General features: G+C 39.0%; 1 protein-coding gene and 1 non-coding gene across 2 annotated transcripts in view; both read left to right on the forward strand.

Annotated features, from left to right (window-relative positions):
• The window catches only part of DLC1 (DLC1 Rho GTPase activating protein), a 345,892-nt gene that overhangs the window by 140,391 nt on the left and 179,270 nt on the right, over nucleotides 1–26,231 (forward strand). The window contains exon 5 of the mRNA XM_037055279.1: nucleotides 22,917–22,950. Coding sequence (XP_036911174.1) covers nucleotides 22,917–22,950 — 34 coding nt within the window. The remainder of the gene's footprint in view (nucleotides 1–22,916; nucleotides 22,951–26,231) is intronic.
• On the forward strand, nucleotides 801–936 carry LOC118993273 (small nucleolar RNA SNORA48). Its single transcript, XR_005067826.1, has one exon. It is a non-coding gene; the product is annotated as a small nucleolar RNA SNORA48 (small nucleolar RNA).

The following is a 26,231-nucleotide window of genomic DNA, read 5'->3' on the forward strand; positions in this document are numbered from 1 at the left end:
CTTGAAACGTGTATGATCCTAATAACCAATGTCACCCAATACATTTAATAAAATAAATCAATAAAACACATAATGACCAAAAAAAGTTGAATTTTAGAAGGAAAATAATTCACCCAGTTGTATCATCAAAGATTATGGCTTTGATATCAGATTTTTTCTTCTTCTGGCTAAAATTCAAATTTAATATGTAATAAATTTTACCTTCATAAATGAAAATGTAAATTTTTTCAAAATTTCCAAGACAATTGTTCATGAAAATCTGTTCTCTTATCAAAAAATAAGGTTGTTTTACAACTAATAGTCATAGTTATACATGCTTTAGTATAAGTCCAATAAGTATTCATTGATTAATTTTGCCATGTGTGTAAGGAAGAATATCGTGTGGTGCTAAGTTCTGTGGAACAATAGATCTAGAGTTGGCCTGGACATTTTGTTCATTGCTACTGTTTCCTACAAGGCAGAATGTATGATGTGTATTGTCCTCTAGTTCTTGGTACAGAACAGGGTTTCCACCAGTTTAGCCAACGGATGATTTACCATGAGGGAAAATGGGGTGTTCATTTCAGATACACTTCAGTCCGGGTTTAGACAGCTCTCCCCTAATTGTCCTTCACCCTAATGTCAGAAAGTCCCATGACTTCGTAGCAAACATGAAGTTATTGAAAAAAGATTTTCTTGGGTGTTTACATTGTCTTCTCTACAAATAATTGAGCTCCATAGAGAAAAATGTTGGGCCTGCATGTCTGTGGTTTCCGTGTTCTCTGAACAGGATTCCCTTTGTTTAAGAAGTCATATATTTTTGTCCCTGATCTGGGTACAATTGCACCTGGCTTGGTGGTGCTTGTCTCATATCAGCCAGGGACAAAGTAACTCCTTGTTTATTCCAGGTTGGCTTTTGGTCTGTACCCTTGCCTGGTTCTTGACTTGGGCACATGGGGAAAAAAAAGAAGTAGTTCTGTATTTGAACTCCAATGAACTTTAGACAGACTCCGTACCCATTCGCCTAATTTTCTCCACTCGCACTGACTGCCATTTGTCACTCTGATCCATTTAGGAACTCATGTGTAGTGTGGGCTCCCTTGCTGTTTGGTTTTTATAGATACTCTAAACAAAACCATGTTGGAAATGGCAGAGAAGAGACAGGAGGACACAGCACGAATTGGAGAGCCATTTCCTACGGTGGCTTCACATTCTCCTTTTGAGCAATTTAAGTCTTAGAGAACTTTTATTCTTCATGTTATAATATAGGTAAGGAATGCATATTTTTCAAGAATTTTTATGAATTTAATAATAAAACACACATCACCTGGCTGATGTGCCTTAGTGGATTGAGTGCCAGCTGGTGAACCAGAGGGTCACCAGCTTGATTTCTGGTCAAGGGCATATGCCTGGGTTGTGGTCCAGGCCCTCAGTAGAGGGGTGCACAGAGGCAACCACACATTGATGTTTCCCTTTCTCCCTCCCTTCTCCTCACTCTAAAAATAAATAAATCTTTAAAAAATAATAATAGAACACACATCAAAAAAATTTAATTATATATGAAGTAGTAGTAAATGCTATAAAAAACAGTATATTTTTTTAAAAAGACAATTAAGTTACTGAGTTATTTGACTTAAATAACTTCTCTAGAATCACGGTGCTGTGGAAATTCCATAGAAGTGATTTAATACATGGCTCTGCCTCCAGGGAGAATAAGTAGAGACCTCGCTTTGAAAACTTATATACAAGAGATTCCAGAATTACAGAATCACTCTTATGCATCCATTTGAGTAGAGATTCAGTATAATTTCGAAAACATCACATTTAAATATATTGTCCTAAATATACTATTTTAATTTTCTAAAATACCAATTAACCTTGGTCAATTGGTGGTTTAATCAAGTAACCCATAATTTACTTTTCAGAAAAAAGGCAAACCCGGGAAGATCAGCCTAAGTGTGTATTTACTCTTCCAAGCCGCACATAGGGCACGCCGTGTGTGCTCCGCTTGCTCTCTGACCTCACGGGCTCTTCCCGAAACCAGGGGGTGGGTGTAAAGCTCTGACGTTCGGAAACAGAAGGCACTACGTGAACCAAAGTCTTTAAAGAGAGATTGTGCGATGGTCGTTATGCCGTATTTGCTGTGGCAGGAAAATAACCATTGAACGCATAAATGAGTGGAACAACAAATCAGTGTTTCTCTCTCTCTCTCCATAGAATCAATAAAAAATCATCTTTAAAAATTCACAAGTATTGAGTTAAAAATCTAATAATCAATTTTTTAAAATAATATATGGACATAGTCTGCTAAAGCTCCACGGTAGCCAGATTTTGTGAGGATTTTTGGTATCAGTTGAGTCTATCAGCCAAAGGTGAAAATTGGCCTTGATCTTAAGCATGGAATAATAAAACAATGCTTATTTCTCTTCTATTACAAACCAAGCCTGGGCAGTAAATGCAGACTTCACATACCTACATGTGTCCCAGTCAATGAGCATGACCCACCCCGTGAGAGGCGCTACATTGGTATTGGCAGGACAAAAGGAAAACAGACAGATTCATAGCTCTTGTCCTTAGAAATCTTAGAGTTTAATAGAAGAAATAAGACATGATATTTAAATACATAACAAAAATATGTGAAAAGATCTTAAATAATAATATGTATCAGATAAATGCTACATTAGTTGTGGTAATATTTTCTAATTATACCATGAGGGGAGGACTGGAAAACACCCAAAGCCATGCACCCCCAAATTCAGTAGAATTTCCTTCCCATAGGCCCCTCGAGCTTTAGTTTTGATGGGAAGAACCTAGACAGGAATAGAACTGACCATGCCTAGGTTAACGTGATGACAGCTTGACCCTGTGTGGGGACGACTCAGATTCCATTTATGCCGCGGGCTAGCGGCCAGCACAGGAATGTGTTTTTCTAGGATGTGGCTTCAGCCTTGAGAAGCCCTTCTAGCCAACTCAAGGATCTGTACCAATATTACCATTTTTTATTTGATATAGTTTGTATTAGTTTTGGGCGTACAGTCTAGTTGTTTGACTTTATATGATTTACAAAATGATCCCCTTGATAAGTCTAGTACCCACCTGGCACCACACAGAGTTACTACAATATTATCCCCTATGTTCTCTAATGCTGTACTTTCATCACTGTGGAAAAGGTGGAGGGATTAAGAAGTGCTAGTTGATACTTCTCAGTATTATCATTTTTTATGTATGTCTGGACCTGAAGAATGTGGGAAGTTCTGCGAGACCAGTAGAGACTCACAACATCAGGAAGGCATACTTGTTTTGAGGAAAATATGGGGAGGGCGTGGCAAGGCGAAGGTGCTTACTGGTTTGGCTGGCCATTTAAACTGTGGCCAGCCATTCATTCCAAGGCAGGAAACTGAGTCTTCATCTTTTCCACAGGGCTGTGTGGTCTTTCACATAGCAGCTGTTTAAAGCGCAACTGGATGAATCAATGTCTGGATCAATGATTCAGTGAAGAAGTGTCTGGTTCCTCCCACTCACTCCTGAACTCGCTGCAGCCCAGCTTCCCCGCCCCACCAGGTTTCCACAGCTTCCAGGGACTTCCCTGATTCCCATGGTGCTAGACGAGTGACTGCATTTTTATTTTCATCTTACGTGATGTCAGCAGCATTTCCATCTCCAGACTATGCCTCATGTTTAAAATGTCTTTCCTGTCAGCTTCTATGCCATCACACAGTTCTGGTTTTCCTCTCCTCTCTGGTCCTGATCAGTTCCCTCCTTCTCTCCTTGGCCCTTAAATCTGGCATCCAGTCCCAGACCCACTCATACACAACAGGGACTTACCTCTCCGGCTCTGGATCCCTCCGAATTTATATTCAGGCCCCACCTCTATTCTGACCTCCTCACTCCTGTGGCCAATGGCTGAAAAATCTCTGCATTGCCTCTCCTGAGCATGTCTGACCCAAGTTCAGCTCTGTGACCACCAGTCCACTCCCCGTACAGGCTTCTCTACCTCCTGTGCCTCCAGTGCTCCCTCGATGCAGCTTTCAGTGGCGGGAGCTGGGTGTCTGGCTTGGCAGCTGCCTCTCCTACGCTCCCACCGTCCGTCTATCTCCAAGTGTCTGCTGCTGACTCTCCCTCCAAGATGTAAGCTAGGCCTGACCACCTTTCCCGACCTTTGTCACTAGCACTGCAGCCTAAGCATAGTTCTTTTTATTTCCCCATCTCTTACCGGTTAACACTGCCTCTGGTCTCTTCTCCCTGACATGTTCTACTCAGAACAGACAGAGTGATCTTTACAAAGTGAAAATCAGATCACACCACTCATCTACTTCACAACCATGGATGGATTCTCAGCACTTCACATAAACTACAAGGTACTGAGTAACCTGGTCACTGCCTAATTATTACGTGGCATCATCTCACGCCATCCTTTCCATCACTTACGAGATGCCAGCCACAGGTTCCGTTTCCAGAGCTGAAATCAAACCAGCGTGTCCACCTAGCTCAGCAGTTCACAAAGTACGGTCCCCAGAGCAGCAGCAGTGGCATCTCCTGGGATCTTAAGAAAATATAAAGTATCCAGCCCCACCCTAGACCTACTGATGCAGTGAATCCAAAAGCTCCAGGAGGAGGGCCCAGCAGGTGACCTTGATGTGCCCTCCAAGTTGAGAACCACTGATGTAGCTAATCAGAGAAAGGAGTTCTTAGAAGCCCCACTTTTATCAAATTTGTTATTTAGACATAACTGATTTGCCAGGCTCTTTTGGTGAATTTAGTGAAGGAAAGATATTGGAGGCCAGTGTTGCTTGCCCAGCTTAATAAGTTGGCTCCTGTTGGAGTAGGGCAAGCAGCAGGTGGCTTTTGAGTTATGAGTGACAAGATATAGACATACTATGTGTATTTTTGTGAGCCTTCAGATGTTCTGCTACACTCCATCTTGACTTAAGGAGAGGGCAGCTGATACTCAGAGAACTGTGGTCTGAGGGCAAGCAAGTCTCCCGTAAATGAAAAGCCAGACCCTCTTACTGTCCAACATCACTTCTCAGTTCCTTGAATCATTCGTGAAATTTCCTATGTGTGTCTTTTTCTGCCTCTCAAATCTCAAGTTCACTGAAACTAGGAATTATACTTCATTATTTTTAATACCCTCCTCATTGCCTTGCAATACAAGTTTTTAGTATATGTTGGATGAGTGGTTGATAGAGCCATTTTTTCTTTAATTTGAAATATGTATAAACCACTGCATGTTTCAAGTACGATGCAAGAAGACAATGTTTTTTCTCCAGAGAATATCCAGGGCCAACCTTCATCTGTGAGAATGCCAGAAGTTCTTTCTCTGTGCATTCTTAAATCTCCCTAGCATTTTCCAAAGAGTTCCAGCAGCTGTTCGTCTTCACATGAAAGGCCATTATTTACTGAGAATCGTTCCCGCACAGCCTGCTGCATTTACGTCTCCACCTTATGATCAGGCCTCGGAAACCGCCCACTCGCCAGCCTCGCTGTTTGAAGCACAGCAACAGTTCCAGCCTTCTGACATTTCTCTGTGCGTGTGCAAAATTATGGTCCCAGGACGTGCGTGAGTGTTTGAGAAGGGTTGTAGAAGTATCGTGCAAGTTAGTACGACTACTGGAAGCAAGAAGAAGATTTTTTTTCTATGTATCACATTATCCCTTCTTGCCATATGAGAAATAATTCAACAGTCTCCTCGAGGGACTGGCTCTGGTCTGAAAGCCAGAAGCTCATTAGCCTCCCTCCTACTTCCCTTCAAGACTTCCAAGACTCTGAACAAGCTGTACAAGCTAAAACCCAGGCCTGATGAGTTTCTGAGATTTCTTTTTCCTCACTCGTTTTTTTCCAGTTGTTTTAGAAAATAATTGCCATAAATTACAGGATCCTAAAAATTCTCTGTTATGATCCTCAGCTTCCAGTATCTTCATTGTACCTCTTTTCTACATAGTTCATTCATATGCCTGTAGAATTTCAAGAAACTCAACACATTTTTTAGCATTTAGTGTTCAAACACATCAATCACTTGGAATATCTTATGGTAAATAATATTTATATAGCATCACCAAAGAACTGTCAAAAGTCTGCTTGATATCCTAATAGTTGCCTTATATACATAGTATATAAAACACAGAAGCATGACGTCTTTGGGATTTATCAAGGAAAACACCACTGTAATTGCATTTTGGTTGGATTAAATTGCAAATTTTGAAGTTTTGTAAAGGCTTCATAATAGTTTGATGTGTAGGATTCTAACCTGCACATCAAAAATATACACATTCCATTTTTCATTTAATAAGTGAAAAAGTACATGGTTTGAAATTGGTCTGGAGGGGAAGGGCTTATTCAGATTAACATAGAAAGGAAAAAAGAAGCCAGTGTTCTATTGCTAAAGTGAGAGGTTACTTTAAAGTCACTTTTAAGGAAGTGCCCTAGAGACACGTGTGCTGTGTTCCCCGACAATATGAGCCACTGAAAACTTTAGTTTACCATCTACGCTATCTCTAGAGAGTCCCCTTGGTAACACACTTGAGGTAGAAAAAGGTAATTTTGCAAACGTGGCTAGATCTCTCTCTGATGTAGGGCAGGAAAAAAAAAATCCAGGCTGATTTGTTCGACTTTGTTCTCCCTGCTCTCCGGTAGCAGCCTGTCCCTACCCTGCTCAGAGGCGCCTCTCGTTAAGCCACAAAACTGGCTGCACAGATACGGTAGCTGTCTCACATAACTCCCACACCAGCGTGCCGAATTAATGTACATTAACCTCATACCAAGGTATCTTTCTGTATTTTCAGAGTCTCCAAAATATGTTTATCATCAGAAAAATATTTATTTTCAAAAGAAGTAATACTACCAACCTAGCGAAAGGCTTATTTTAGGCCTCATAAGATTACTGTGAGGATTAAATAAGATGCTATCTATAAGTATTCAGTAACAACGGGGTATTCATTTTGCTGCATTGCCTTATGCTGCATATGTGTCAACATAGTCTGAACCATATGCCCTGTACATTCACATCATGGTTTGTTGAAAAATCTAAGTTCCTTAAGTGTAGAAATAAACTTTTATTACACTGTATATCATTTCTGTTTTGACTTAAAATGTACAGGAGAGCTCAATAAATATAAATTTATAAATGATGACCATCAATCTAAGCAAGGTGCTTAACTGCGAAAAATGATGGAAGAGAATAGTAAAGAACAGAGGCCAGCTTCCATTAGGTCTGCCACAAAAGAAAATGCTATTTAACTGTCTTCTTTCTATTAAATTAATGTCTTTGAACATGAAATAGCCTTCAAATGGAGCTCTGAAACACCTAGTTCCTTAGGAAATAAGATGAGTTTTAATTTAGGTATAGTTTTGCAAATACGTACAATAGATAGTGTTAAGTTCCTCATTCGAATATATAGGCAAATGTAATAGTGATTTGTTGCTGTGTAATGAATATCCACCGCACTTCACAACTTAAAAGAACAAGGAACATTTATGATCTTTATGGGTCAGAAACTCAGGAGCAGTTGGGTTGGGCGGTTGTAGCTTAGCATCTCTCATGAAGCTGCTGCCAAGATTTCTTAAGGCATGGCTGGGACTGGAGGACCTGTTTCAGAGATGGGTCATGCAAATGGCTGTTGTCATGGGAGCTGCACAGGGGGACTTGAATGTCCTCATGACATGGGAGCTGGTTGATATCAGTGCAGGCTGTCCAAAGAGAGAGCAAGGAGGAAGTCTTGATGCTTTTTAACATACCTCGTCAGAAGTCACACACCTGTCACTTCTGCCGTATTCTATCAAGCAGGGGGATGAGGCTCTATCTTTTAAAGCGAGGCGTGTCAAAGAATGTGTGGACATATACTAAAGCCATTACACTACGCTCAGTGGGCAGTGCCACTCTATGCAGTGACGAAATAGTACTTCATAGACCACACATGGTTTCAGTTTGCCCAGGATTTTTCTGACAGACATTTCCAAGGGAAACACAAACATTGCAGCCCAAATGAAGAATTATTTAAATTTTGGAACTATAAAGATAAGCTAAATTTTAAAAGTAAGAAAACAGTGACCTAAAGTGCTTAACCTTTCGAAGGCTGTAGGACTAAATCTGGGGTCTCTAGAAACCCAGTGTAAATTCTTTAGGCTTTGATTAAATCTTTGACTGTCAGATCCATATGAAATCCAAGGTAAAAATCTAAGTTCAAGTTAACAGTTGGCGTCCAACAAAGTAAGTTTTAAAAGAGGTACAAGTAGAGAAACGTGCTAAAGTACATGCAACTTAAGCAGAACAAAGAGATTCCGAACATATAACAGTCATTCGTTTATTTTACCAATTGACATAGGGTTGTCTACCAAGCCAAAACAGCTTGGGCATTCAACAGCAGTGGCTACCAGTTAAAACAGTAGATAGATAATATCTTAAATGTTTTGATTAACAAATTCAGTATTTAATGAAAGCAGTTTTGATTTTCTGTTTGCAATTTTGTTCATTATAAAAGAAATTTACTATTGTTCCTTAAAAAAAAGAAGTTCAAAACCCCAATGTAAATAATGCATTTGAATAAAAATATTTTTCAGGGCTACTTCAATAACTTTTTCAGCACTCAGTGTTCCAAGAGTGAAGAATATGTGGGAAGCACCATTTGTAAATGATGTTTTTGACCCAAATACTAAAAAAAAAGAGTTGGAAGAATTTTAAAATGAAGCGTACTAGAGAATATACCACATTTACTGAATTCTTATAGAAGACATATAAAAATAGTTTTCTTTCTGAGCCTTGTGGATTTGTTGTGAATCATTGTCAGGAGAGCCTGCAAATAACAGCCAGTTTTAAGTGTGTCTTTCTTATTAGAAAAAAAGAGGATGGATGGATGGATGGATGGACGGACGGATGGATAGATAGACAGACAGACAGACAGACATTTCAGAAAACCCTCCATCTAGTTTTGCTGAGAACTGGGAGAACTATTCTCCTGACTCAGGGCTCATATAATGGTAACTTCTTATTTAAAAAAGTCAGTGGCTAATTGGAAAAAGGAAAAAGTCTCATTACAGGGGACACATTCTCTTTGTTACTAAAAGGCACTGAAGTGCTCAGGTATCTCACTTTGGAATCACTTTATAATCTCTAGCTCCTTTATTGACCATGTGCCTGTTTAGCACATAGATTAATAAGTATGAATAGTTTAAATATATTATTCTCTCCTAGTACTACATTTTGCATTTTAAGTAATTGAAATTGATATCAATTTTGTAGGTTTGTGATTCCACTATATTTTAATCCTGAAAGGGGGAAAATGCAACATTGTTTTCATATTTTTATTTAAAGTCATGCCATCAAATATTGTCTTCTGTTAATTAGAGAAAATAAATCATTGGATGAAGACTCACCAATGATTAGAGTTACCCTAAGAGGAACCTAAATTCTCTCTTGACCAAAGCTGCTCTCTCTGACTTTCCTCTCAACCCTCTTTCAATTCTTCTTAAAGTTCCCGATCCAAACTTCTTCCTGGCCTTCTATAGTCTCATCCCCTGTTTGGCCCCTCCTAGCATCGGTAATTCAGACCCTGCCCACGGTGTCCCTCTGCCCAACCTGCATACGCAGCCCCCGTAGATGCGAGCATCAGTTCTACAGTGATAACTGGTCCAGACGGCTGGACATGGCCATTTCCTCCCTGCCTTTTCTCTTAGAGCTCTAGATTATCGCCTTCTCTCCCCATCTCTTACATTCTACTCCACCTTTAATTAACATTTATTGAAAAGATACTTTTAAAACACTGAGCTGATGATAAAGTCAATTTTCTCTAATGTCTAAAGGTATGTGTAAATTTCAATTAACCATGCTATCACTATAGGCTTTATTAGTAATGTGCAAAAACATTTAACAAATTTTATATAGAGAATTAGTATTAAAGCAATTCAATCTGGACATAAATGGCTTCATACTTGCTAGCTAATCATCTTTTCACCTATGTTTATAAACAAAAAGGCAGCTAATAATTATTACTTCATTTTTTTACATTCAGTGCTTATAATGTTTTCACCATAGTTCAGAATGTGTCAGTGCCACAAATGTTATCTCACAGAAGACTCAGAATTCACTAACCCACTTGGAAATGCAATTTTCTGGGACTAAGATAGACCTAAAAGATACACCAGTGGTTCCTAAGATTTTTTCACATATTACAATCTATGCCCTAAATAACCCCCAAAGAGAAGAGGCAGGAAGAAAAACAGAGTTTCCACGCTCTGTCATAGGAGAAGGAAAGGAACAGTAACAGAGGTGTACCGATCAGGGCTCCAATAAGAAGTAGAAGGAAAACTTGAAAAAGGATTGTGTGGGGAAGGAACACTCACAGAGACTGTACAATGGAGGTGTGGGGTGGGAAAAACACTAGGAACAGTGCAGAAACTGGGCGGGGGGAGGGGCTTCGTTGCAGCTGAGCTGTGATCATGCCAAGGCCCCAAAAAGGATGAAGCAATTAACAAAACCTAGAGGGGAAGAGGCTGCAAATCAGCTACCTTGAGAAGAGTGATGACCTTGGATGGAAGGGCACAACCAGGTCAATGCCACATCTTCAGATAAGATCCAGGGGAGTAAACACCACTTTCTCCTTTAAATAAACATTCTCTCCCCCAATTTCCAATGTGGGAGAGGGTTTCCCTCACCACCAAGTGATTCCCCAGACACCAGTCTTGTGTCTTATAATTCAACCCAATTCTGACACCATCTACCTGGTGATAACATCCGATCCCACAAGATATGAGGGTCGGTCCCACAAGACTGCCCTCCACCACCCACTTCAGATGCCACTTGTAAGTCTAAGTGTTACCTGTGCTTCTGACTGACCAGCTATAACTCAGATTTCAGTGACCAGCCTTCCCTTGGGTTTGATCAATTTGCTCACAGAACTCAGAGAAACAGTTTAATACATTACTGGTTTGTTATAAAAGGATGTAACTCAGAATCAGCCATGTAAAGAAATGCATAGGGCAAGGTTTGGGGAAAGGAAATAGTCCTTCCAAGCCTTCTCCAAGTAGCCAATCGCACCAAATCTCCATGTGTCTACCAAAAATAAGCTCTCTAAACCCCTTCTAAGTTTTTACGGAGGCTTCATTACATAGCCATGATTGATTAAATCGTTGACCAGTGACAACCTACTCAACATCCAGCCTTTCTCTTCCCCCCACCGGAGGTGGAGGTAGGGTGAGGGGCAGGGTGGGACTGCAAGTTCCAGTGGTCTAATCATGGGATTGGCTCCACTGGCAACCATCCCCTGTCCTTAGGTGTTTTCCAAAGGTCATGTCACTAACATAACAAAGGCACCTTCATCACTGTCGTCCCTTAGGAAATTCCGAGTGTTTTAGGAGCTCTGTGCCAGGAAGGAGACCAAATATATTTCTCTTATTATAAATCACACCCTTATATCCTCTGCTGAATCTGCCCATAGGCCCAACCTACCTGGAAGCCAGGGGCATGGGATGCTATAGATAAGAGTGTAGTATACAGAGTGTTTCCATAGACAGTATCACCCAAACTGGGGCACTTCTGAAAGTTAAAGGAGTTACTTATCTATTAACTGTGAGTTATTTATCTGTTAAAAATAACTGTGATTACTGCAAAAAAACAAACAAACAAACAAAAAAAGAATGCAACCCAACAATTATAGAACCATTATAGATTTTTATACCATGCAATACATTACAAACCCCCTGTAGCAGAAACACCCCTCCTACTCTATACTCCGCAGCAAAACCGCCGCTCCCCTGTCTGCCCCCCGTGTTTCTCGTGCACCTCACCCACACTGCCCACCCACCCTCCGTGTAGCCTGCAGGTCCAGGCCCCAGAGCAGACCTGGCTGGTACACTGAGGAGCCAGTGGAGCAGCAGCGTCAGACACTTTTTGTCCCCAACAGAAACCAGAAAAGTTAGCTGTCCCTAGCCACTTGTGTCTGAGTGTACTTTGTTAAGCCAGGGAGCAACCTGCCTGCGGTTTTAAAGGGAGGTGTTTTTTTAGGTAACATCTGGAAAGGGAAGGAGTCTGTTTATCACTCGTCATCGTCTTGCACATGTAACCATGTATTAAAGTGAGAACTGTTCTCTGCACATGAATCTCACACACTCCTAGACAAGACTGTAGGAGCCGGAAAGACAAACCCACCCTGACTTGTATTAGTATAACTATTTATAATTTTATGTCATCAAAACCCAAATATTCCAAAATTAAGCATATTCTTACCATACAATCCAGCAGTTGCACTCTTTGGTATTTACCCAAAGGAGTTGAAAACTTATGTCCACACAAAAAGCTGCGCACAGATGTTTGTAGAAGCTTTACTCATAATTAATTGTCAAAACCTGGAAGCAACTAAGCTGTCCTTCAGTAAGTGAATGGATAAATAAACTGGTAATTCAGACAGCGGAATATTATTCAGTGCTAAGAAGAAAAGAGCTATCAAGCTATGAAAACACATGAAGGAGTCTTAAATGCATATTGTAAGTCCAAAAAGCAATGTGAAAAGGCTGCATGCTATTTGATTCCAATTGTATGACATTCTGGAAAAGGCAAAACTTTCCGATGGTAAAAAGATCAGTGGTCTTCAGGGATCAGGAGAGAGGGATGAGCATTCAGCCCAAAAGATTTTTAGAGCAAAAAATACTTCTGTGTGATATTGTAATTGTGGGTATATATCATTATACATTTGTCTAAGTCCATAGACTCTATGACACACAGGGTGAACCCTAATGTAAACTATTGGCTGTGTGTGATAGTGAGGCTTCAACGTAGGTTCATCGTTGTAACGAAAACACCAGTCTGGTGGCGGGCGAAGCTGCTGGCAATGAGGAAGACTATGCATGTGTGAGGACAGGGGTTGTGGGGGAAATCTCTGTCCCTTCTGCTCAACTTTTTTGTGAACCTATAACTGCTCTAAAAAATTATTGATGTAAACCTAAGCTTATATTTGACTATAACTGGTAGTGATTAACTGGTAGTGACAAGTTAGTATGAATGAAATGCTTTATTGCTCAGCCTTCTAAGAGACTAAGTGAAATTACACAAAACAAATACATTCATAATGCAAGTTATTTTGTTTATAAGCAATATATTACGTTTAATTCTTGGTTGAACCATTAACAAATACTTCACTTTTCTACTTTTATCCAAGTCTATTAACCAATGCTATAATACATATATATAATAATAGTCCATGGACTAGGGAAAAAGTATAAATATATTAATAAGTAATAAAATAATAAATTTTAATAATAAAATTATAAAATAGATATAATTTCTAATTTATGCATGAAATTAATTTTAGTCCAGAAAAATTATATGTGATCAATCCCATTAGGTGTCCTGGTTCAATGTGAGTGGTGTCCTCAGTCATCCTGTACCATTTGGAGATCACCCAAAGGCCCCACAAGTATAGAAGATAAATGTTCTACATCTTCTGGTGCAAGGTTCACTTCCATATGTGGCCTCGGGCCCCAGTGTTCTGAGATGCACAGATCTGGAAGCACGTACCTTCTTTGTAAGGACCCAAGATGAATGGTGTCTCTTATCTGTACCTAAGGGGGAAAAGGATAGACCCCCCTGGTCATAGTTGATGACAGGTGTCAAATTAAAGATGAAGGCTGAGAATAGTACCCTCCAAGCTAGGGCCTAGCTAGTTTTATAAAACTTAAGGGAAATAGCTGACATAAAAGAGAAAATATATTTTCAAAATAACAGAAAGTAATGGCAAATAGTTTAGAATAAAGAAAGGAGAAATGAACACGAGGAAACCAGTTAATCTGGCAGCAGGAGGAGGACACACAGAACCTAGGAGACACGCAGCCTATGCTCTTTGCATATTTCAGAGTAAATATGCAGTCATTTTTTTATGTCATAACGACGAATCCAACAACAGGATTTAACTTAGGGAGTTCTGGGACAAGAACTGTGACAATCCCCTTTCACGCACTATTTCACTTAATCCTCAAATAGCCCTAAGGTGTAGGTATTTTTTCTACCATTTTATATGAGGAAACTGAGCTCAGAGAGTCCTAGAAACTTGCCCAAAATCACAGACTTAATCAGTGGCAGCAAGGAACCTAGTACTTGTTCATATCCACCATTTTCTGTTGTCATCTTCAGTCTTGAAGTCATAATTAGATTACTTATTTTTACAGTGTACCTTCTATTTTTTTTCTTTAAGTGCCACCAGAATCCTTTGTAAAAGGCCACGTGGGTAGTAGTTACTTGACATATGCCTGTTAACTAGAACTAGGCACGAGAGGATGAGGAATGCAGAGAACAGCATGCAACTAACAGACGAGCATTCCAGAAGGACAGAGGAGCATCATTAAAGCATGCTAAGGAAGACAGTGTTAAAGTAATAAGTTGAAACAGGGACTGTTGCTCTTGGAATGTCCACAAGATACAGCGAGGCAGAGGGTGGCACACCAGCAGAAAATTGTGCCTCATGGACAAAATGAAAAAAATGTATTCTGAGGGTCACCAGGAGGAATAAGAGGGCATGAAGTTTAACACTGAAGGGCAGATGAATTGCTGGTTTGCATCATCCAATAAGAAAGATAAACAGTCTTCTGAGTCTGTTGCTCATTGGATAAGTCACCTATCTTGAATATCATTTTTACTTACTGTAAGTGTACATACCTATGGTTCTCCCTAATTGAGAACTGTCATAAACCAGGCTTTAAAAAAAAACAGCGCTATCTTGAATAATCAGTCATATCTCTAAATGGCCGCCATATGCAGCTCACCCTACCAAACATAAAAGAATACTTCTGAAGAACTCGTAAATTGAAAGATCTATATGTATATAAAATATCTAAGAAGGAAGAAGTAATCCATTTTTTCTAGTGAAACTTATGAGCATATTCAGGTGCTTTAGCAATGATTCTTTTTGTAGAATTACTAAGGTTGAAAACAAAATCAGATAATGGTTTAAAATACACAACTTACATACTTACAAAAAACAGCAACTTCCAGAAAAACACAGATAAAGAAGAATTGGTAACATTTCAAAATTATATAAAACTATGTGAAGGGTAAAATGATTATACCAAATGTAGGTTATTATGGTTACTCCAGTTGAACATATTACTTAGCACTGAAATTTGTAATAACAAAGTTGGGAAGGGAGACATGACTCGTTAAATTTTAAAAGGAATTTATAACATGAAAATTTATCCTAAGCACAGTGAATTCTGCGAACACTATCTTCCACAGTGGATTGATTGGCAATATAGATGCATTAGAATTAAGAATTTTAGGCCCTGGCTGGTGTGGCTCGGTGGATTGAGCACAGGCCTGCGAACCACATGATCGTGGTTCGATTCCCAGTCAGGGCACATGCCTGGGTTGAGGGCCAGTTCCCAGCAAGGGACACACGAGAAGCAACCACACACTGATGTTTCTCTCCCTCTGTCCTTCCCTTCTCCTCTAAAGATAAATAAATAAAATCTTTAAAAAAAAGAATTTCAGCAAATGCTGAGAAAGGAGATCAGTCATGGGTTTTCCATTTTTCTAGCTTGCTAAAAATAATTTAATTTAGAATAATAATAACTTTTTTCTTATACCATATTTCCAAATAAAAATGTCCTCAACCAAGGCTTTGACAGCAGTGAGACAGCCTTAATTTCAAAATTTAGCTATCTGAAATGAGCATGGAATGAGATATTCTGTAGAATATAGTAAACTCCTGTGTTATGGAAAAACACAATTTTTTAAAGGTCAGAAGGCCCAGTTGCATTGCATTTTTATCTGGTAGAAGGCCCGCTCACCTCTGCTCACAGGTGGCCACAGGTGGGCCCGTGATCAGCACCAAACATCCCTTAAGAATCAACTTGGTCTTTGTTTAAACACTTGCACAGCTATTTTGAGCCAAGACCCCAAATTTCTACATCATAGCATACAGATGGAAATATGCTTTTGGTCTGCAAACCTGTAAAGACGGTTGTTGCAGCCAACAGTCTTGGAAACAAAAGAAAAGGTTCCTCGGACGATGACTTTTATCAAATAAGACATGTCACATTCCCTTTGTAAATAGAATACACAACGTGAACTACCTTTCCCAGGTAATTATGCACACATTTATTTCACTTTGGTTGTACATATGTATGCTTTGAAGACAGTCCTCTCTCACCAAATTCCCATTATCTTCCATTGCATGACAGAAGCTAAGTTAAACTGGAATCATAAACTAAGAGAACTAAATCTGGGGGAACTTTGACTTCGTCAGTCATATGAATAGTGGTATAACAGACAGTGCTCTACCCAGACTCTAGACTAATCTCCATTTGGCCAACTAAAGCTCGGTACCTCTGGGCAAGACACTTGATCCCTCTGGAACTCAGCATCCTCATGGGCAAAATGACGGTTAGAATCAGATGAGTGTTTCTCAAAAAGTGAGGCTGCAGGGACTGTTTATGTACATCAGCTGTTCTAGAGACAAACAACAATTTTGTGGTTACTTTAATGTATATTATAAATAACATAACCAAAAATTCAAACTGATAAATGCATGCATTTTATTTTTATTATTTAAAGTAAGTTAAAAAATGCATTTTTAATCTTTTAAAAATTTTCTCAATGATATGTTATTTCATATGTGGTTTACATTTAATATTATTTTGTATTAGCTTCAGGTGTGCAGCATACTGGTTAGACAATCACATACTTTAGTTCCTCCTGTTGTGTTCAGTACCCACCTAGCATCGCACATGGCTATTACAATATTATTGACTGACCATATTTCTTATGCTGTACTTTACATTCCCATGGCTGTTTTGTAACTACCAAGCCATACTTCTTAATCCCTTCACCTGTTTCCACTCAGTCCCCCAACCTCCTGTGAAATATATTTAAATTTAATATTTAAAATATTATTAAATAAAGAGTTTATAGGTGATTTGTATACATAGTAAAAAATGTAAAGGTGGTATTTGAGGTGTATAGTTTGGGAAACAGGACTAAATGACGCTCAGCTCTCTCCACCAAGAAGAGCCCATCTTTTCAATGAAAGAATGATGACTCTTTTTTTTTAAGATTTTATTTATACTTATCTTTAGAGGGGAGAGGGGGAGAGAAATATCAATGTATGGTTGCCTCTCATGGGTCCCCTGCTGGGAACTGACCTACAACCCAGGCATGTGCCCTGACTGGGAATTGAACCGTGATCATGTGGTTCGCAGGCCCGTGCTCAATCCACTGAGATACACCAGCCAGGGATAAGAATGATGACTCTTGACGCTGGAGAAGTGCTTTGAAAACCAAAAGGGATGATATCAGATTGTCAGTCAGACATCACTTTTCATCGGACTTCTATGTCCAAATGAAAGCAAACAGAAGTCACTGACTGGTTAATAATATCACCGACTGGAATGATTTTAAAAGTCTTTAAATAAAGAGGTGGAAGCAAACCCATTTTCTAATGTACCTTTTTTAATGTTGTCTTTCATGTCTTCCCCACAAAAATGTGATCCCCAAATTCTTCCTATTGTTGCCCATTGTGCCCAGAATGTGCTCTTGTGTTTTCCTCTGAGGCAGAAGCCATTTTGTCCTGAGGGGATGGGGGTTTTCCTGAAATTTCTAAGGACATAAGGAAATTTCTCTGTGTGATATTTTTGTGGGAACAAAAACGAATGTTTTTAAGGAAGAGGAATACATTATTCTGTTGTTGACTCGAGATTTTTAAGAAGGCAGATGAAGGAAATCTCTGTGGAACAAAACAGAATATTCCACAAACTTCTATATGAACACCTTTAATATGTTAAAAACATGTAAAACAGTACTACCTATAAAGAAAGAAAACACAAAATTAAGGGTAGTATTTTGGTTTTGAATGCAGGATAAAAATGAATCCCTTCATGGAACTTTCCAGTCTGTCATAGCTGCCCACTGTTTCAAAGGGTTGACTTTCATAGGGCTTTCTTAATGGTAGTATTTTGTGGTCCTGATTCCAAAACACTAATAGGAAAAAAATTACATAATTGAGGGACATGGCATATTAATAAAAATAACATATTAGGAGAAACATTCTCAGTTTTCACCTAGAATGGTCGAGAAGAAACTGAATCAATTAGAATGTTTCCGTTGTCATTGTACTTAAAAAGATTCAGACATGGCATCTACTACTTGTGTTATTGTTTATGTTAGCAGCTTCTCTATAGTCAGTGTAAGTTGCTGAAAGGTGTTCGGCTGAGGTCCTCCTGTAAGTGCAGAAAGCCAGCCGAGCCCAGACTGAAAGAATCAACACGTGTCTACAGCATTTCCGCAAGGCATGTCAAAATCAGCATTTCCCCGGCCATTTTTTACATCCAAAAATACAAACAGGCTCACACACAGGCTAAGCTCCCACACACATCTTTTAAAGACCTCATTAAGAGAAAGCAAATTGCTTCCTTCCCTCTAACTAAAAAGCTTTCTCTTGAAAGGCTTTTTCAAAATTCAGTAATAAAACACCTTAACAGATTAACTTGGATGAAAGTCTTCTCATGTGGGGAACGGTTGGTGGGTCAGTACAGCCACGCACAAGGCGGTTCTTCTGTCATTTGACTATCATGAAGAAGAATAGCAAAGGACTATGGATTATTTTTTTCTCTCATTTGGAAGTTATTAGTAGATTTCCCTTTGTTCCATTGAGAAATGAGAGAAGAAAATATGAAGTTACAGCGAACCCATATGGCCAGCAGGAAAATCCTATTTAATTGCTTTATTGCCAGAAATGTTAAATCACTTCCTGAGGATACAGTTCAAATGAAACATATGGCAGCTATTAACAAAAGCCCCTAATGAATTCAAAAATATGCTTTTTATGGGAGCGTGCTCATAAGCAGCAGTCATTCATGTACATACCAATGTGGATGCGGTATTTTAATTCCACAAATGTTTGATGAACACTTACTCTGTACCAGCCTATGAGGCCAGCTCGCATGCAGTGCTTCTTTCCAAGCAACAGATATGACACAAATGGACCCTCAGGACACGGACCCCAAGCCCAGCTGTGCCTCTTTTGAGAGGTCAAAGGCAAAACAGCTCGTGACCAACACCTCCTTCCTGAAGGTTCAAGGCCAAGAAAACCACGTCATTTCCACCTGGGTAGTCCTAATTATCTACTGTATTTCTACTCCTTTCATGTCACACCAGTGATGATGTTAATCCTTATCATTTAGCATCCACCGCATGGAACCCTTCATCTTTTCACATGGCTTCTTCAATCGGGTATCCATTCCACAAAGAAGAAAACTTTACTAAAGTTTACTGTATGTAGAACAATGTGAGGCATGGAATAAGAATCAACAAATAGCTTTAATTAATTGAAAACCAAGGGACACTACTTTTTAAATTTTAATGCCTTTCACCCCCGGAAAATTTCACAAATTTAATCAATTATTTATAGGCCATATGTTGAAGACACAGTACTCCCTCAAATTCAAAGATAAATCAGCTGAGGGACATCCAGATCTTATTACTGTGTGGTTTTACTTTAAAAGAGAAGTTATCAGATCCTGGTTACATCAGACTCTGACTTGCCTTGCTCCACATCGTAAATATGGCCACTGCAGTTATTTAATGGAAGTGAGCTTTGGCAGCTTAGAGAATCATGCAGAGCGTGGTAAGATTTAAAGCAACTGGCATTGGCTCCATGAAGGGTTGGCGCTGGCTGTGGGGAGGCTAAAATATTTTTGCTTCATAGTGCAATGCATTATCACTTTTATTAAATATTTACTTACACACGCTCAGTCACATACTTAGTAATCAAATAGAATAAAATATGGAAGGCCTGTCACTGGTCTTCTTGTACTTTGGAGCCAGACATTCAATCTGCCTAAAATGCCTTCACTGTAAGAAGAGAGGGCCGGCTTAGATTTTCTAAATGTCTAGTACCGCTATGCCTGCGCAGATCTGCTCTGTGACCTAGTCAGCACGTTATTGTGGGATCCCTTCAAACCTTCTCCTCTGTGGTCTTTTGAAATTAGTGTTAGTGATCTCAGAGCCCAGGGTGTCAGTGGCCGCATCCAATCTTCCCCAACTGATTGTGACCTCACAGAAGTTGCTCTAATTTGCAGGACTTCCTGGGATTGTTCTAAAGATCCAGTGAGGTTATTCAGGTAAAAGATTAAAACTGTACCTTGTCCACACTAAGAACTTGGTAGTAAGTGTTGGCTAATCATAGACTGAGGAATTTGCTTACTAAGCATCCTTTAATTACCTATCATCAACCTTTACAATCTTGTCAAAGAAAAGGTTTCTGTTTTGTCTTGTCTTTATTTGCTTTTCACAAATGGGGAAAGTTCATTTAAAAGCTGTGATCTCCAGTTAGGGGAGAAATCCAGGAGTTAGGCTTAATATATAACATAGTATGCATTTAATTCCATGGTTACATCCTTTCCTAAAAGACACATTAAAAACTAAACAAGTATCACCAAAAACTGAAAGGGCATTTTTTTCCTTTCCTGTAAAAGGAAAAAATAGCTTTCCTGGAGTACAGAATGAGTTCTAGAAGGAAAGAAAAAAATCGGATGACCCCACTATAAATGAAAGAATACCTAAAGCCGCCAGAGCAGCNCCCCCCCCCCCCCCCCCCCCCGCCCCGGGGATGTTCTGCCTCTGGCTGTGATGCTCCATGCCACCACTTCGTCACCTATGGTCTCTTCAGGGCCTCGTCTCCTTTGAGATGCAGCATTGATGGAGACATCCAGAGAACAAGACGGGAACAACTAAACGTAGACTGAGATTAAGTCAAAATATACTTTCACTGCAGATCAACCTTGCCAAACAAAACCCCCTCAATTTTCTTATCCATAGAAAGACTTTTTCCCTTATTTGAAAAATTACATCAATCTCCAAATCCTATAAATTCCAAAGGGGAGGATCTCCATAGTGACAAATATCTCACAAAGATACAGGCGTCTTCATGTTTGATATTTCTGGAAATCAAGGTGGATGCTATTGCCTGAGGCTGATCTATAACAGAAGTGCACTGAGCCTGCCTCTCTCTATCTCTCTCTCTCTCCCCATCTCTCCAACACTAGTTACCTATGTGAGTCTACTTTTCTTACCCTAACTGGAAGGACTTTGTTCCTTGAGAAAGGGGAAAAACTCTCCTTGTGGGTGTCTCGTGCGATCCGTGTGACTGTGCTGGAGGAGACGTCACATCCCAGTGGATCGGATAGGGTTATAAAAGGTGTCCAGTGCAAGCTGCTGTTCTCATGCTGACTGTATTTGATACACCAATAACGGAGGTGAATGCGAAACGGAAGTTCCACTTCCTAACGTTTTTAGAGTCTCCATAAAGAGCAGAACTAGACATTTATACTGTAAAATCTTTTGTATGCATCTCACTCTAAACTCTATTTTTTAAGTAATGATCTTGGTAGATAATGGTTGCTGGGAATCGAACCTCCAAACTTCTCATGTTAGAGAGATTTAGAACTATTGGCCCAAAGCCCATGGTAACAAACAGTAAGAACAGCTAATTTTTCCTGAGGGCCTTGTATGCTTTCTGGAAGCTACTACAGTTTGTTCTTTCTGCAGCCTTGCAAAGTAGGAGTGATTTCCGTGTTTATAAAGGAAGATTCTGATCCGTAAGAGACAGGGCAGAAATTTGAAACATCAGAGATGAACTAATTTACATTTTCTGCTTCCCAAAATAGGACAAAACAAAAGAACTCCAAAAATTCTGCCCGAATTTAAAGAGTATTTTAGTCTCATGTATTGCCAATATCTTTTAAGGGCAATAGTGAGTATGTGAGTATGTCTTCAGAGGAGAAGATAATTATGTGATGATTTAGAATTATCGTAGCTGGATAATTTACTAATAGTTCCACAGCTCTCATTTTTCTTTTCAGCTTTATTAAGGTATGATTGACAAGTAAAATTGTAAGATATTTAAAGTGTCCTTTGTAGTGATTTGACATATGTATATATGTATACACTGTGAAAGAATTCTTCACATCTAATTAATTAACACATCCATTACCTCAGCTATTTACCCTTTTTTGGATGAAGACATTTAAGTTTTACTCTCTTAGCAAATATCAATGACCTATTACAATGTTATGAACTACAGTCACCTTGTTTTACTTCACATCCTCAGACCTCATTCATCGTACAGCTGGAAGGTTGCACCCTTTTACCAACCTCTCCCTATGCCTCTCACCCATCTCCCTGCATCCACCCCAGTCCCCGCGAACCACCTCCGTGCTCTCTTTCACTTAGCATAACATCCTCCAGGTCCATGTTACTGCAAGTGGCAGGATTTCCTCCTCCTTCCTGCCTAAATACTACTCGATTATATATATATCACACCCATATCTGCACTCTCGTGTTCTCTGCAACATTAATTAAAACAGCCAGTATGTGGGTAGGAGATGTATATATACCTCCATCGTCTTTTTATTTCATTTGACTCTATACCCAGAATAGAGTCAGGTAGAATTGCTGAATCAAACATAGTTTTCTGCTTTTTCAATTTTTAAAGTATTTTTATTATTGACACTATTACAGATGTCCTGTTTTCCAACCCCCGTTGCCCACCCCCACCCAGCCCCCACCCTCCATACTGTTTTCTGTGGCGGCAGCACCAATTTACATTCTCACCAGCAGAGCACAAGGGTTCCCTTTTCCCCACACCCCGACCAACATGTATTATTTCTTGTGTTCTGGATGATATCCACTTCCCAGGCTTTCCAACGGGTGTAAGGTGACATCTCACTGTCACTGTGATTGCATTGTCCTGGTAGTTAATGATGTTGAGTACCTTTTCATGTTCCCATTGTCCACTTCAATGTCTTCTTAGGAAAACAAAAATGTCTATTCAGATCCTCTGCCTTCTTATTTTCATATTCCCAAGTCCTATTTAATTTTGCTTCATTTTATTCCTAATAATGTTATTTGATATTTCTTTCTGATAATACCAGAATTATATGACTTTTCTTTTCTTTTTCAGGCTATTCCAGGTATTTCAGAGAAGGAAAAGGCTGGTAAGTGGATATATATGGTTGTGTTTTCCTACCTATCTAAACTTTCATCTTCATAGAGACGTTTTATTAAATATCTAAAATGTATAACTCTCACCAATCTTTGGAAAAATATTACTGTTGAATTACTGAAAAATGCATTGTGTTGCTCAAAATGTAAGAAAAAATGGGGTTTTCTAATATAGCATTTCATCCTGTTAGAATAAGATGTGTGCTTCTTATAGCCTTACTACAACTTGTAACAACAACCACACTGTTTTTCTTGAAAGAAAGAATAAGATGTTGCTCAATATACTGAGAATGGTCTTAGAAATCAGTTCTTAGTAGTTATCAAGATTGCTTTTTTAATCTTTAGCTTATTTAGTAGTCATAGAAAAAATGTACTTATTTAAAGCTGATGCTATAACATCAAAAATACCATTGTAAAGCAATATGAATAATTGTATAGAAAAAAATTATACTATTTTTCTATGCTCTGTGTGATTGTTGTAACTGTTTAATGGTATGGAAAAATGGATAAGGATTGATGAGAAACATAGACTATGAATAATTAGAGTTGATTTGGTGGGAATATGCTTTTCAAAAGACCTGTTGATCATCCTCAATATTGTCTTATGTGTCCTGTGTAATGACAATCATTTTTAAAAACACAGATTAAAGGTATGTTTTCAATCTTGAAGTACATACTTAGTTCTTAGACATTTGTGATTTTTAAGAGTTGTATTAAAAGTGTACAGTATCATCTAAAAGAAGGTGTTATGGCTTTAATTGACTTTATAGCAAAGCATTCAAGTTTGTCTGATATGATTGTTATACAGAGGATGTTTTCTTTCTAGTTCAGTGATCTTATTTTTGCTGCTAGATAGTTTTCACACCGAACTTTTTATGGTTTGTCTCCTTCTTTAGCTAAAGTTTTTTCTTGTGTCAGGCTGTTTCTGATTTCTTCACTGTCATAGGTTGAAAAGTAACCCTTCAGGAGAGAAGGAAAATATTGAACTGGCATCACGTGTCAGTCAGTTCCAGAGGAAAAGTGTCCAATTTAACAATGCAGTGGCACCATGTGGAATAGTCGCAAATATTAAACAAAGTAAAATTACAGTTCCAGGGCTCTCACATATATCTCAAATAGATTGTGTTAGCTATCTAGTTAGGACATGAAATCAATGGGTAAGCGGTCCTTTGTATCACAAAGGAAAAGGAACTTAGCCAAAGTCCTGCTCTGTCTTTGGTTGTGACATCCTGTGTAATCCCAAGCTTAGCTGCAATCGAAACCAAGTATGTAACAGGGAAAAATTGTCATCTCATTCCAGAATATCAGCAACCTCTCTCATACCCCCCAAAAGGAAATTAAGATGTAGATTCTTGGCTGGTGGAGAAGGGGAAAGGGATGGAAATGCCATTGTTGAGGGGATGGAGAGCCAAAGAGTTACCTTCGGGTTCATTAGGAGAAGCAGTTCATTTGGTCATGCTTCTTGAGTATTTGAAATCCATATTTACTACAACAGGGAACTGACTAAACAGAGAGTATAAATAATAATGCAGCTACCACTTTTTATCATAATCCTGGAAGTTTTCCTCATCGAGAGCAACAAAAAAATTGTCATTATTTAATATCCCTTTGGGTCATTTCTATACAAATGCAGTGTTAATAAATGTCATTCACAAGGGTTCCACAAGATGGTTTCTGAAACTGAGGCCCACCAATAGATATATATTGTATGACCTACCGAGGTCCCAGGCACCTTGACCTCAGATGTTTAGCCCCGGACGGAATGATTGGAGCACAACCTGGCTTCTATATCTTAAAACATTAGAATGATCGGCATTTACTCTAAAATGGATTTTTATTTAGATTTCTTAAGAATGTGCTGATTTGTTTAGAAAGAAATATAATTTTGTTTGGTAATATAAACACAAGAAAGAAATTACTTTTTGAAATATTTTATGTATTTAGAGAGGGGAAGGGCGGGAGAAAGAGAAGGAAAGAAATAACAGTGTGTGGTCGCTTCTTGAGCACCCCCATCTGGGGACCTGGCCCATACCCCAGGCACGTTCCCTGACTGGGAATTGAACCAGTGACCCTTTGGTTTGCAGGCCAGCGCTCAATCCACTGAGCCACACCAGCCATGGCAGAAATTATTTTTTAAAAAGTATCAGTGAATTTGTGTCAAAATGAAGGCTTATTTTTTATTATCTAATTAATAATGGTAACAGATTCGACAATTCAAGAGAGAATATAATTTATTCCAAAAAGTTTCAAGGGACCGTAGCAGTCTGAGTGATCTAATGCTTGTATTCCTAAACTTTACTATGCCCTACTTAGAATATTAAAAAACCTTTGAGTGTTTTACATATAAATGCAAATCTCTTTATTTCTATCTTTATACATCTCTATTTTTAAGCTCTGCTAGATAGAGGAATGGCAATGAAGGCAGAGGACCCACTCAGTCTACTAGAGGTTAATTGATCTCTTAAATAGCATTAAGCTTCATACCCACCCCTAAGGCCTGCCTTTTTTTTTTTCTGTCTTACTATATGAATGTAGCCTATTGTTCCTTATTAAAACAGCCTATTTTTAATCTGTGTGACCTCTCATCCAAGCCAACTGGAACCAACTCCACCAGGCTTTGTGAAGCTCTAAACACAATCATTTTGGTTACATTCCATTAATAATTCTTGAATTGCAGTTGTGTGGCTGTCCCTGTGTGTCCTCTGAGTGAACATCTATTCTGACCCGTGTTGCTCTGTAAGTGAAGCCTCGTGGAAGCAGTTTTGCTGCTTATCTCCCACTTTGTGATGGAAAAAAAAAAAAAAACCTCCTGGGGGGAACAATTTTGAAACAGCCTCACATTGGTTCATTCATTCCACAAATACTTACTGAACAGAAACACGTACTAGGCATCATGTTAGATTCCGTCGAGGAAGCAGTTATGAATAAGGCTTTGTGCTTGCCCTGAAGGAGCTCCAACTCTAATTGAGAATTTCTGCTAGGCCAGTAGCTTCCTTTTCTTCTTCTCAAGAATTCCTTAACCCAGCTTATTCAGAAAGCTCCCCAGGACAAGAATCAAATTTAAAAACAAATATTGTTTTCAGGGAACTCTATCAGAATGCACATTCTCAGGATCTGAAATAAAATGCAATTAATTTGTTCTTTAAAAATCAAGAACTAATCTCACAAGTATCCACATATATATGTGTTGAATATATATTTTCAGACAACTTCCGTTACGCCACTGGAGTCACTGTGCCCCTAAAGAGTGGGCCCCTGTCATTGGGACATTCTC

This window comes from Sturnira hondurensis, unplaced genomic scaffold, assembly GCF_014824575.4.
Source record: "Sturnira hondurensis isolate 20B ecotype Veracruz unplaced genomic scaffold, ASM1482457v3 Scaffold0008640, whole genome shotgun sequence".
Classification (NCBI taxonomy): domain Eukaryota; kingdom Metazoa; phylum Chordata; class Mammalia; order Chiroptera; family Phyllostomidae; genus Sturnira; species Sturnira hondurensis.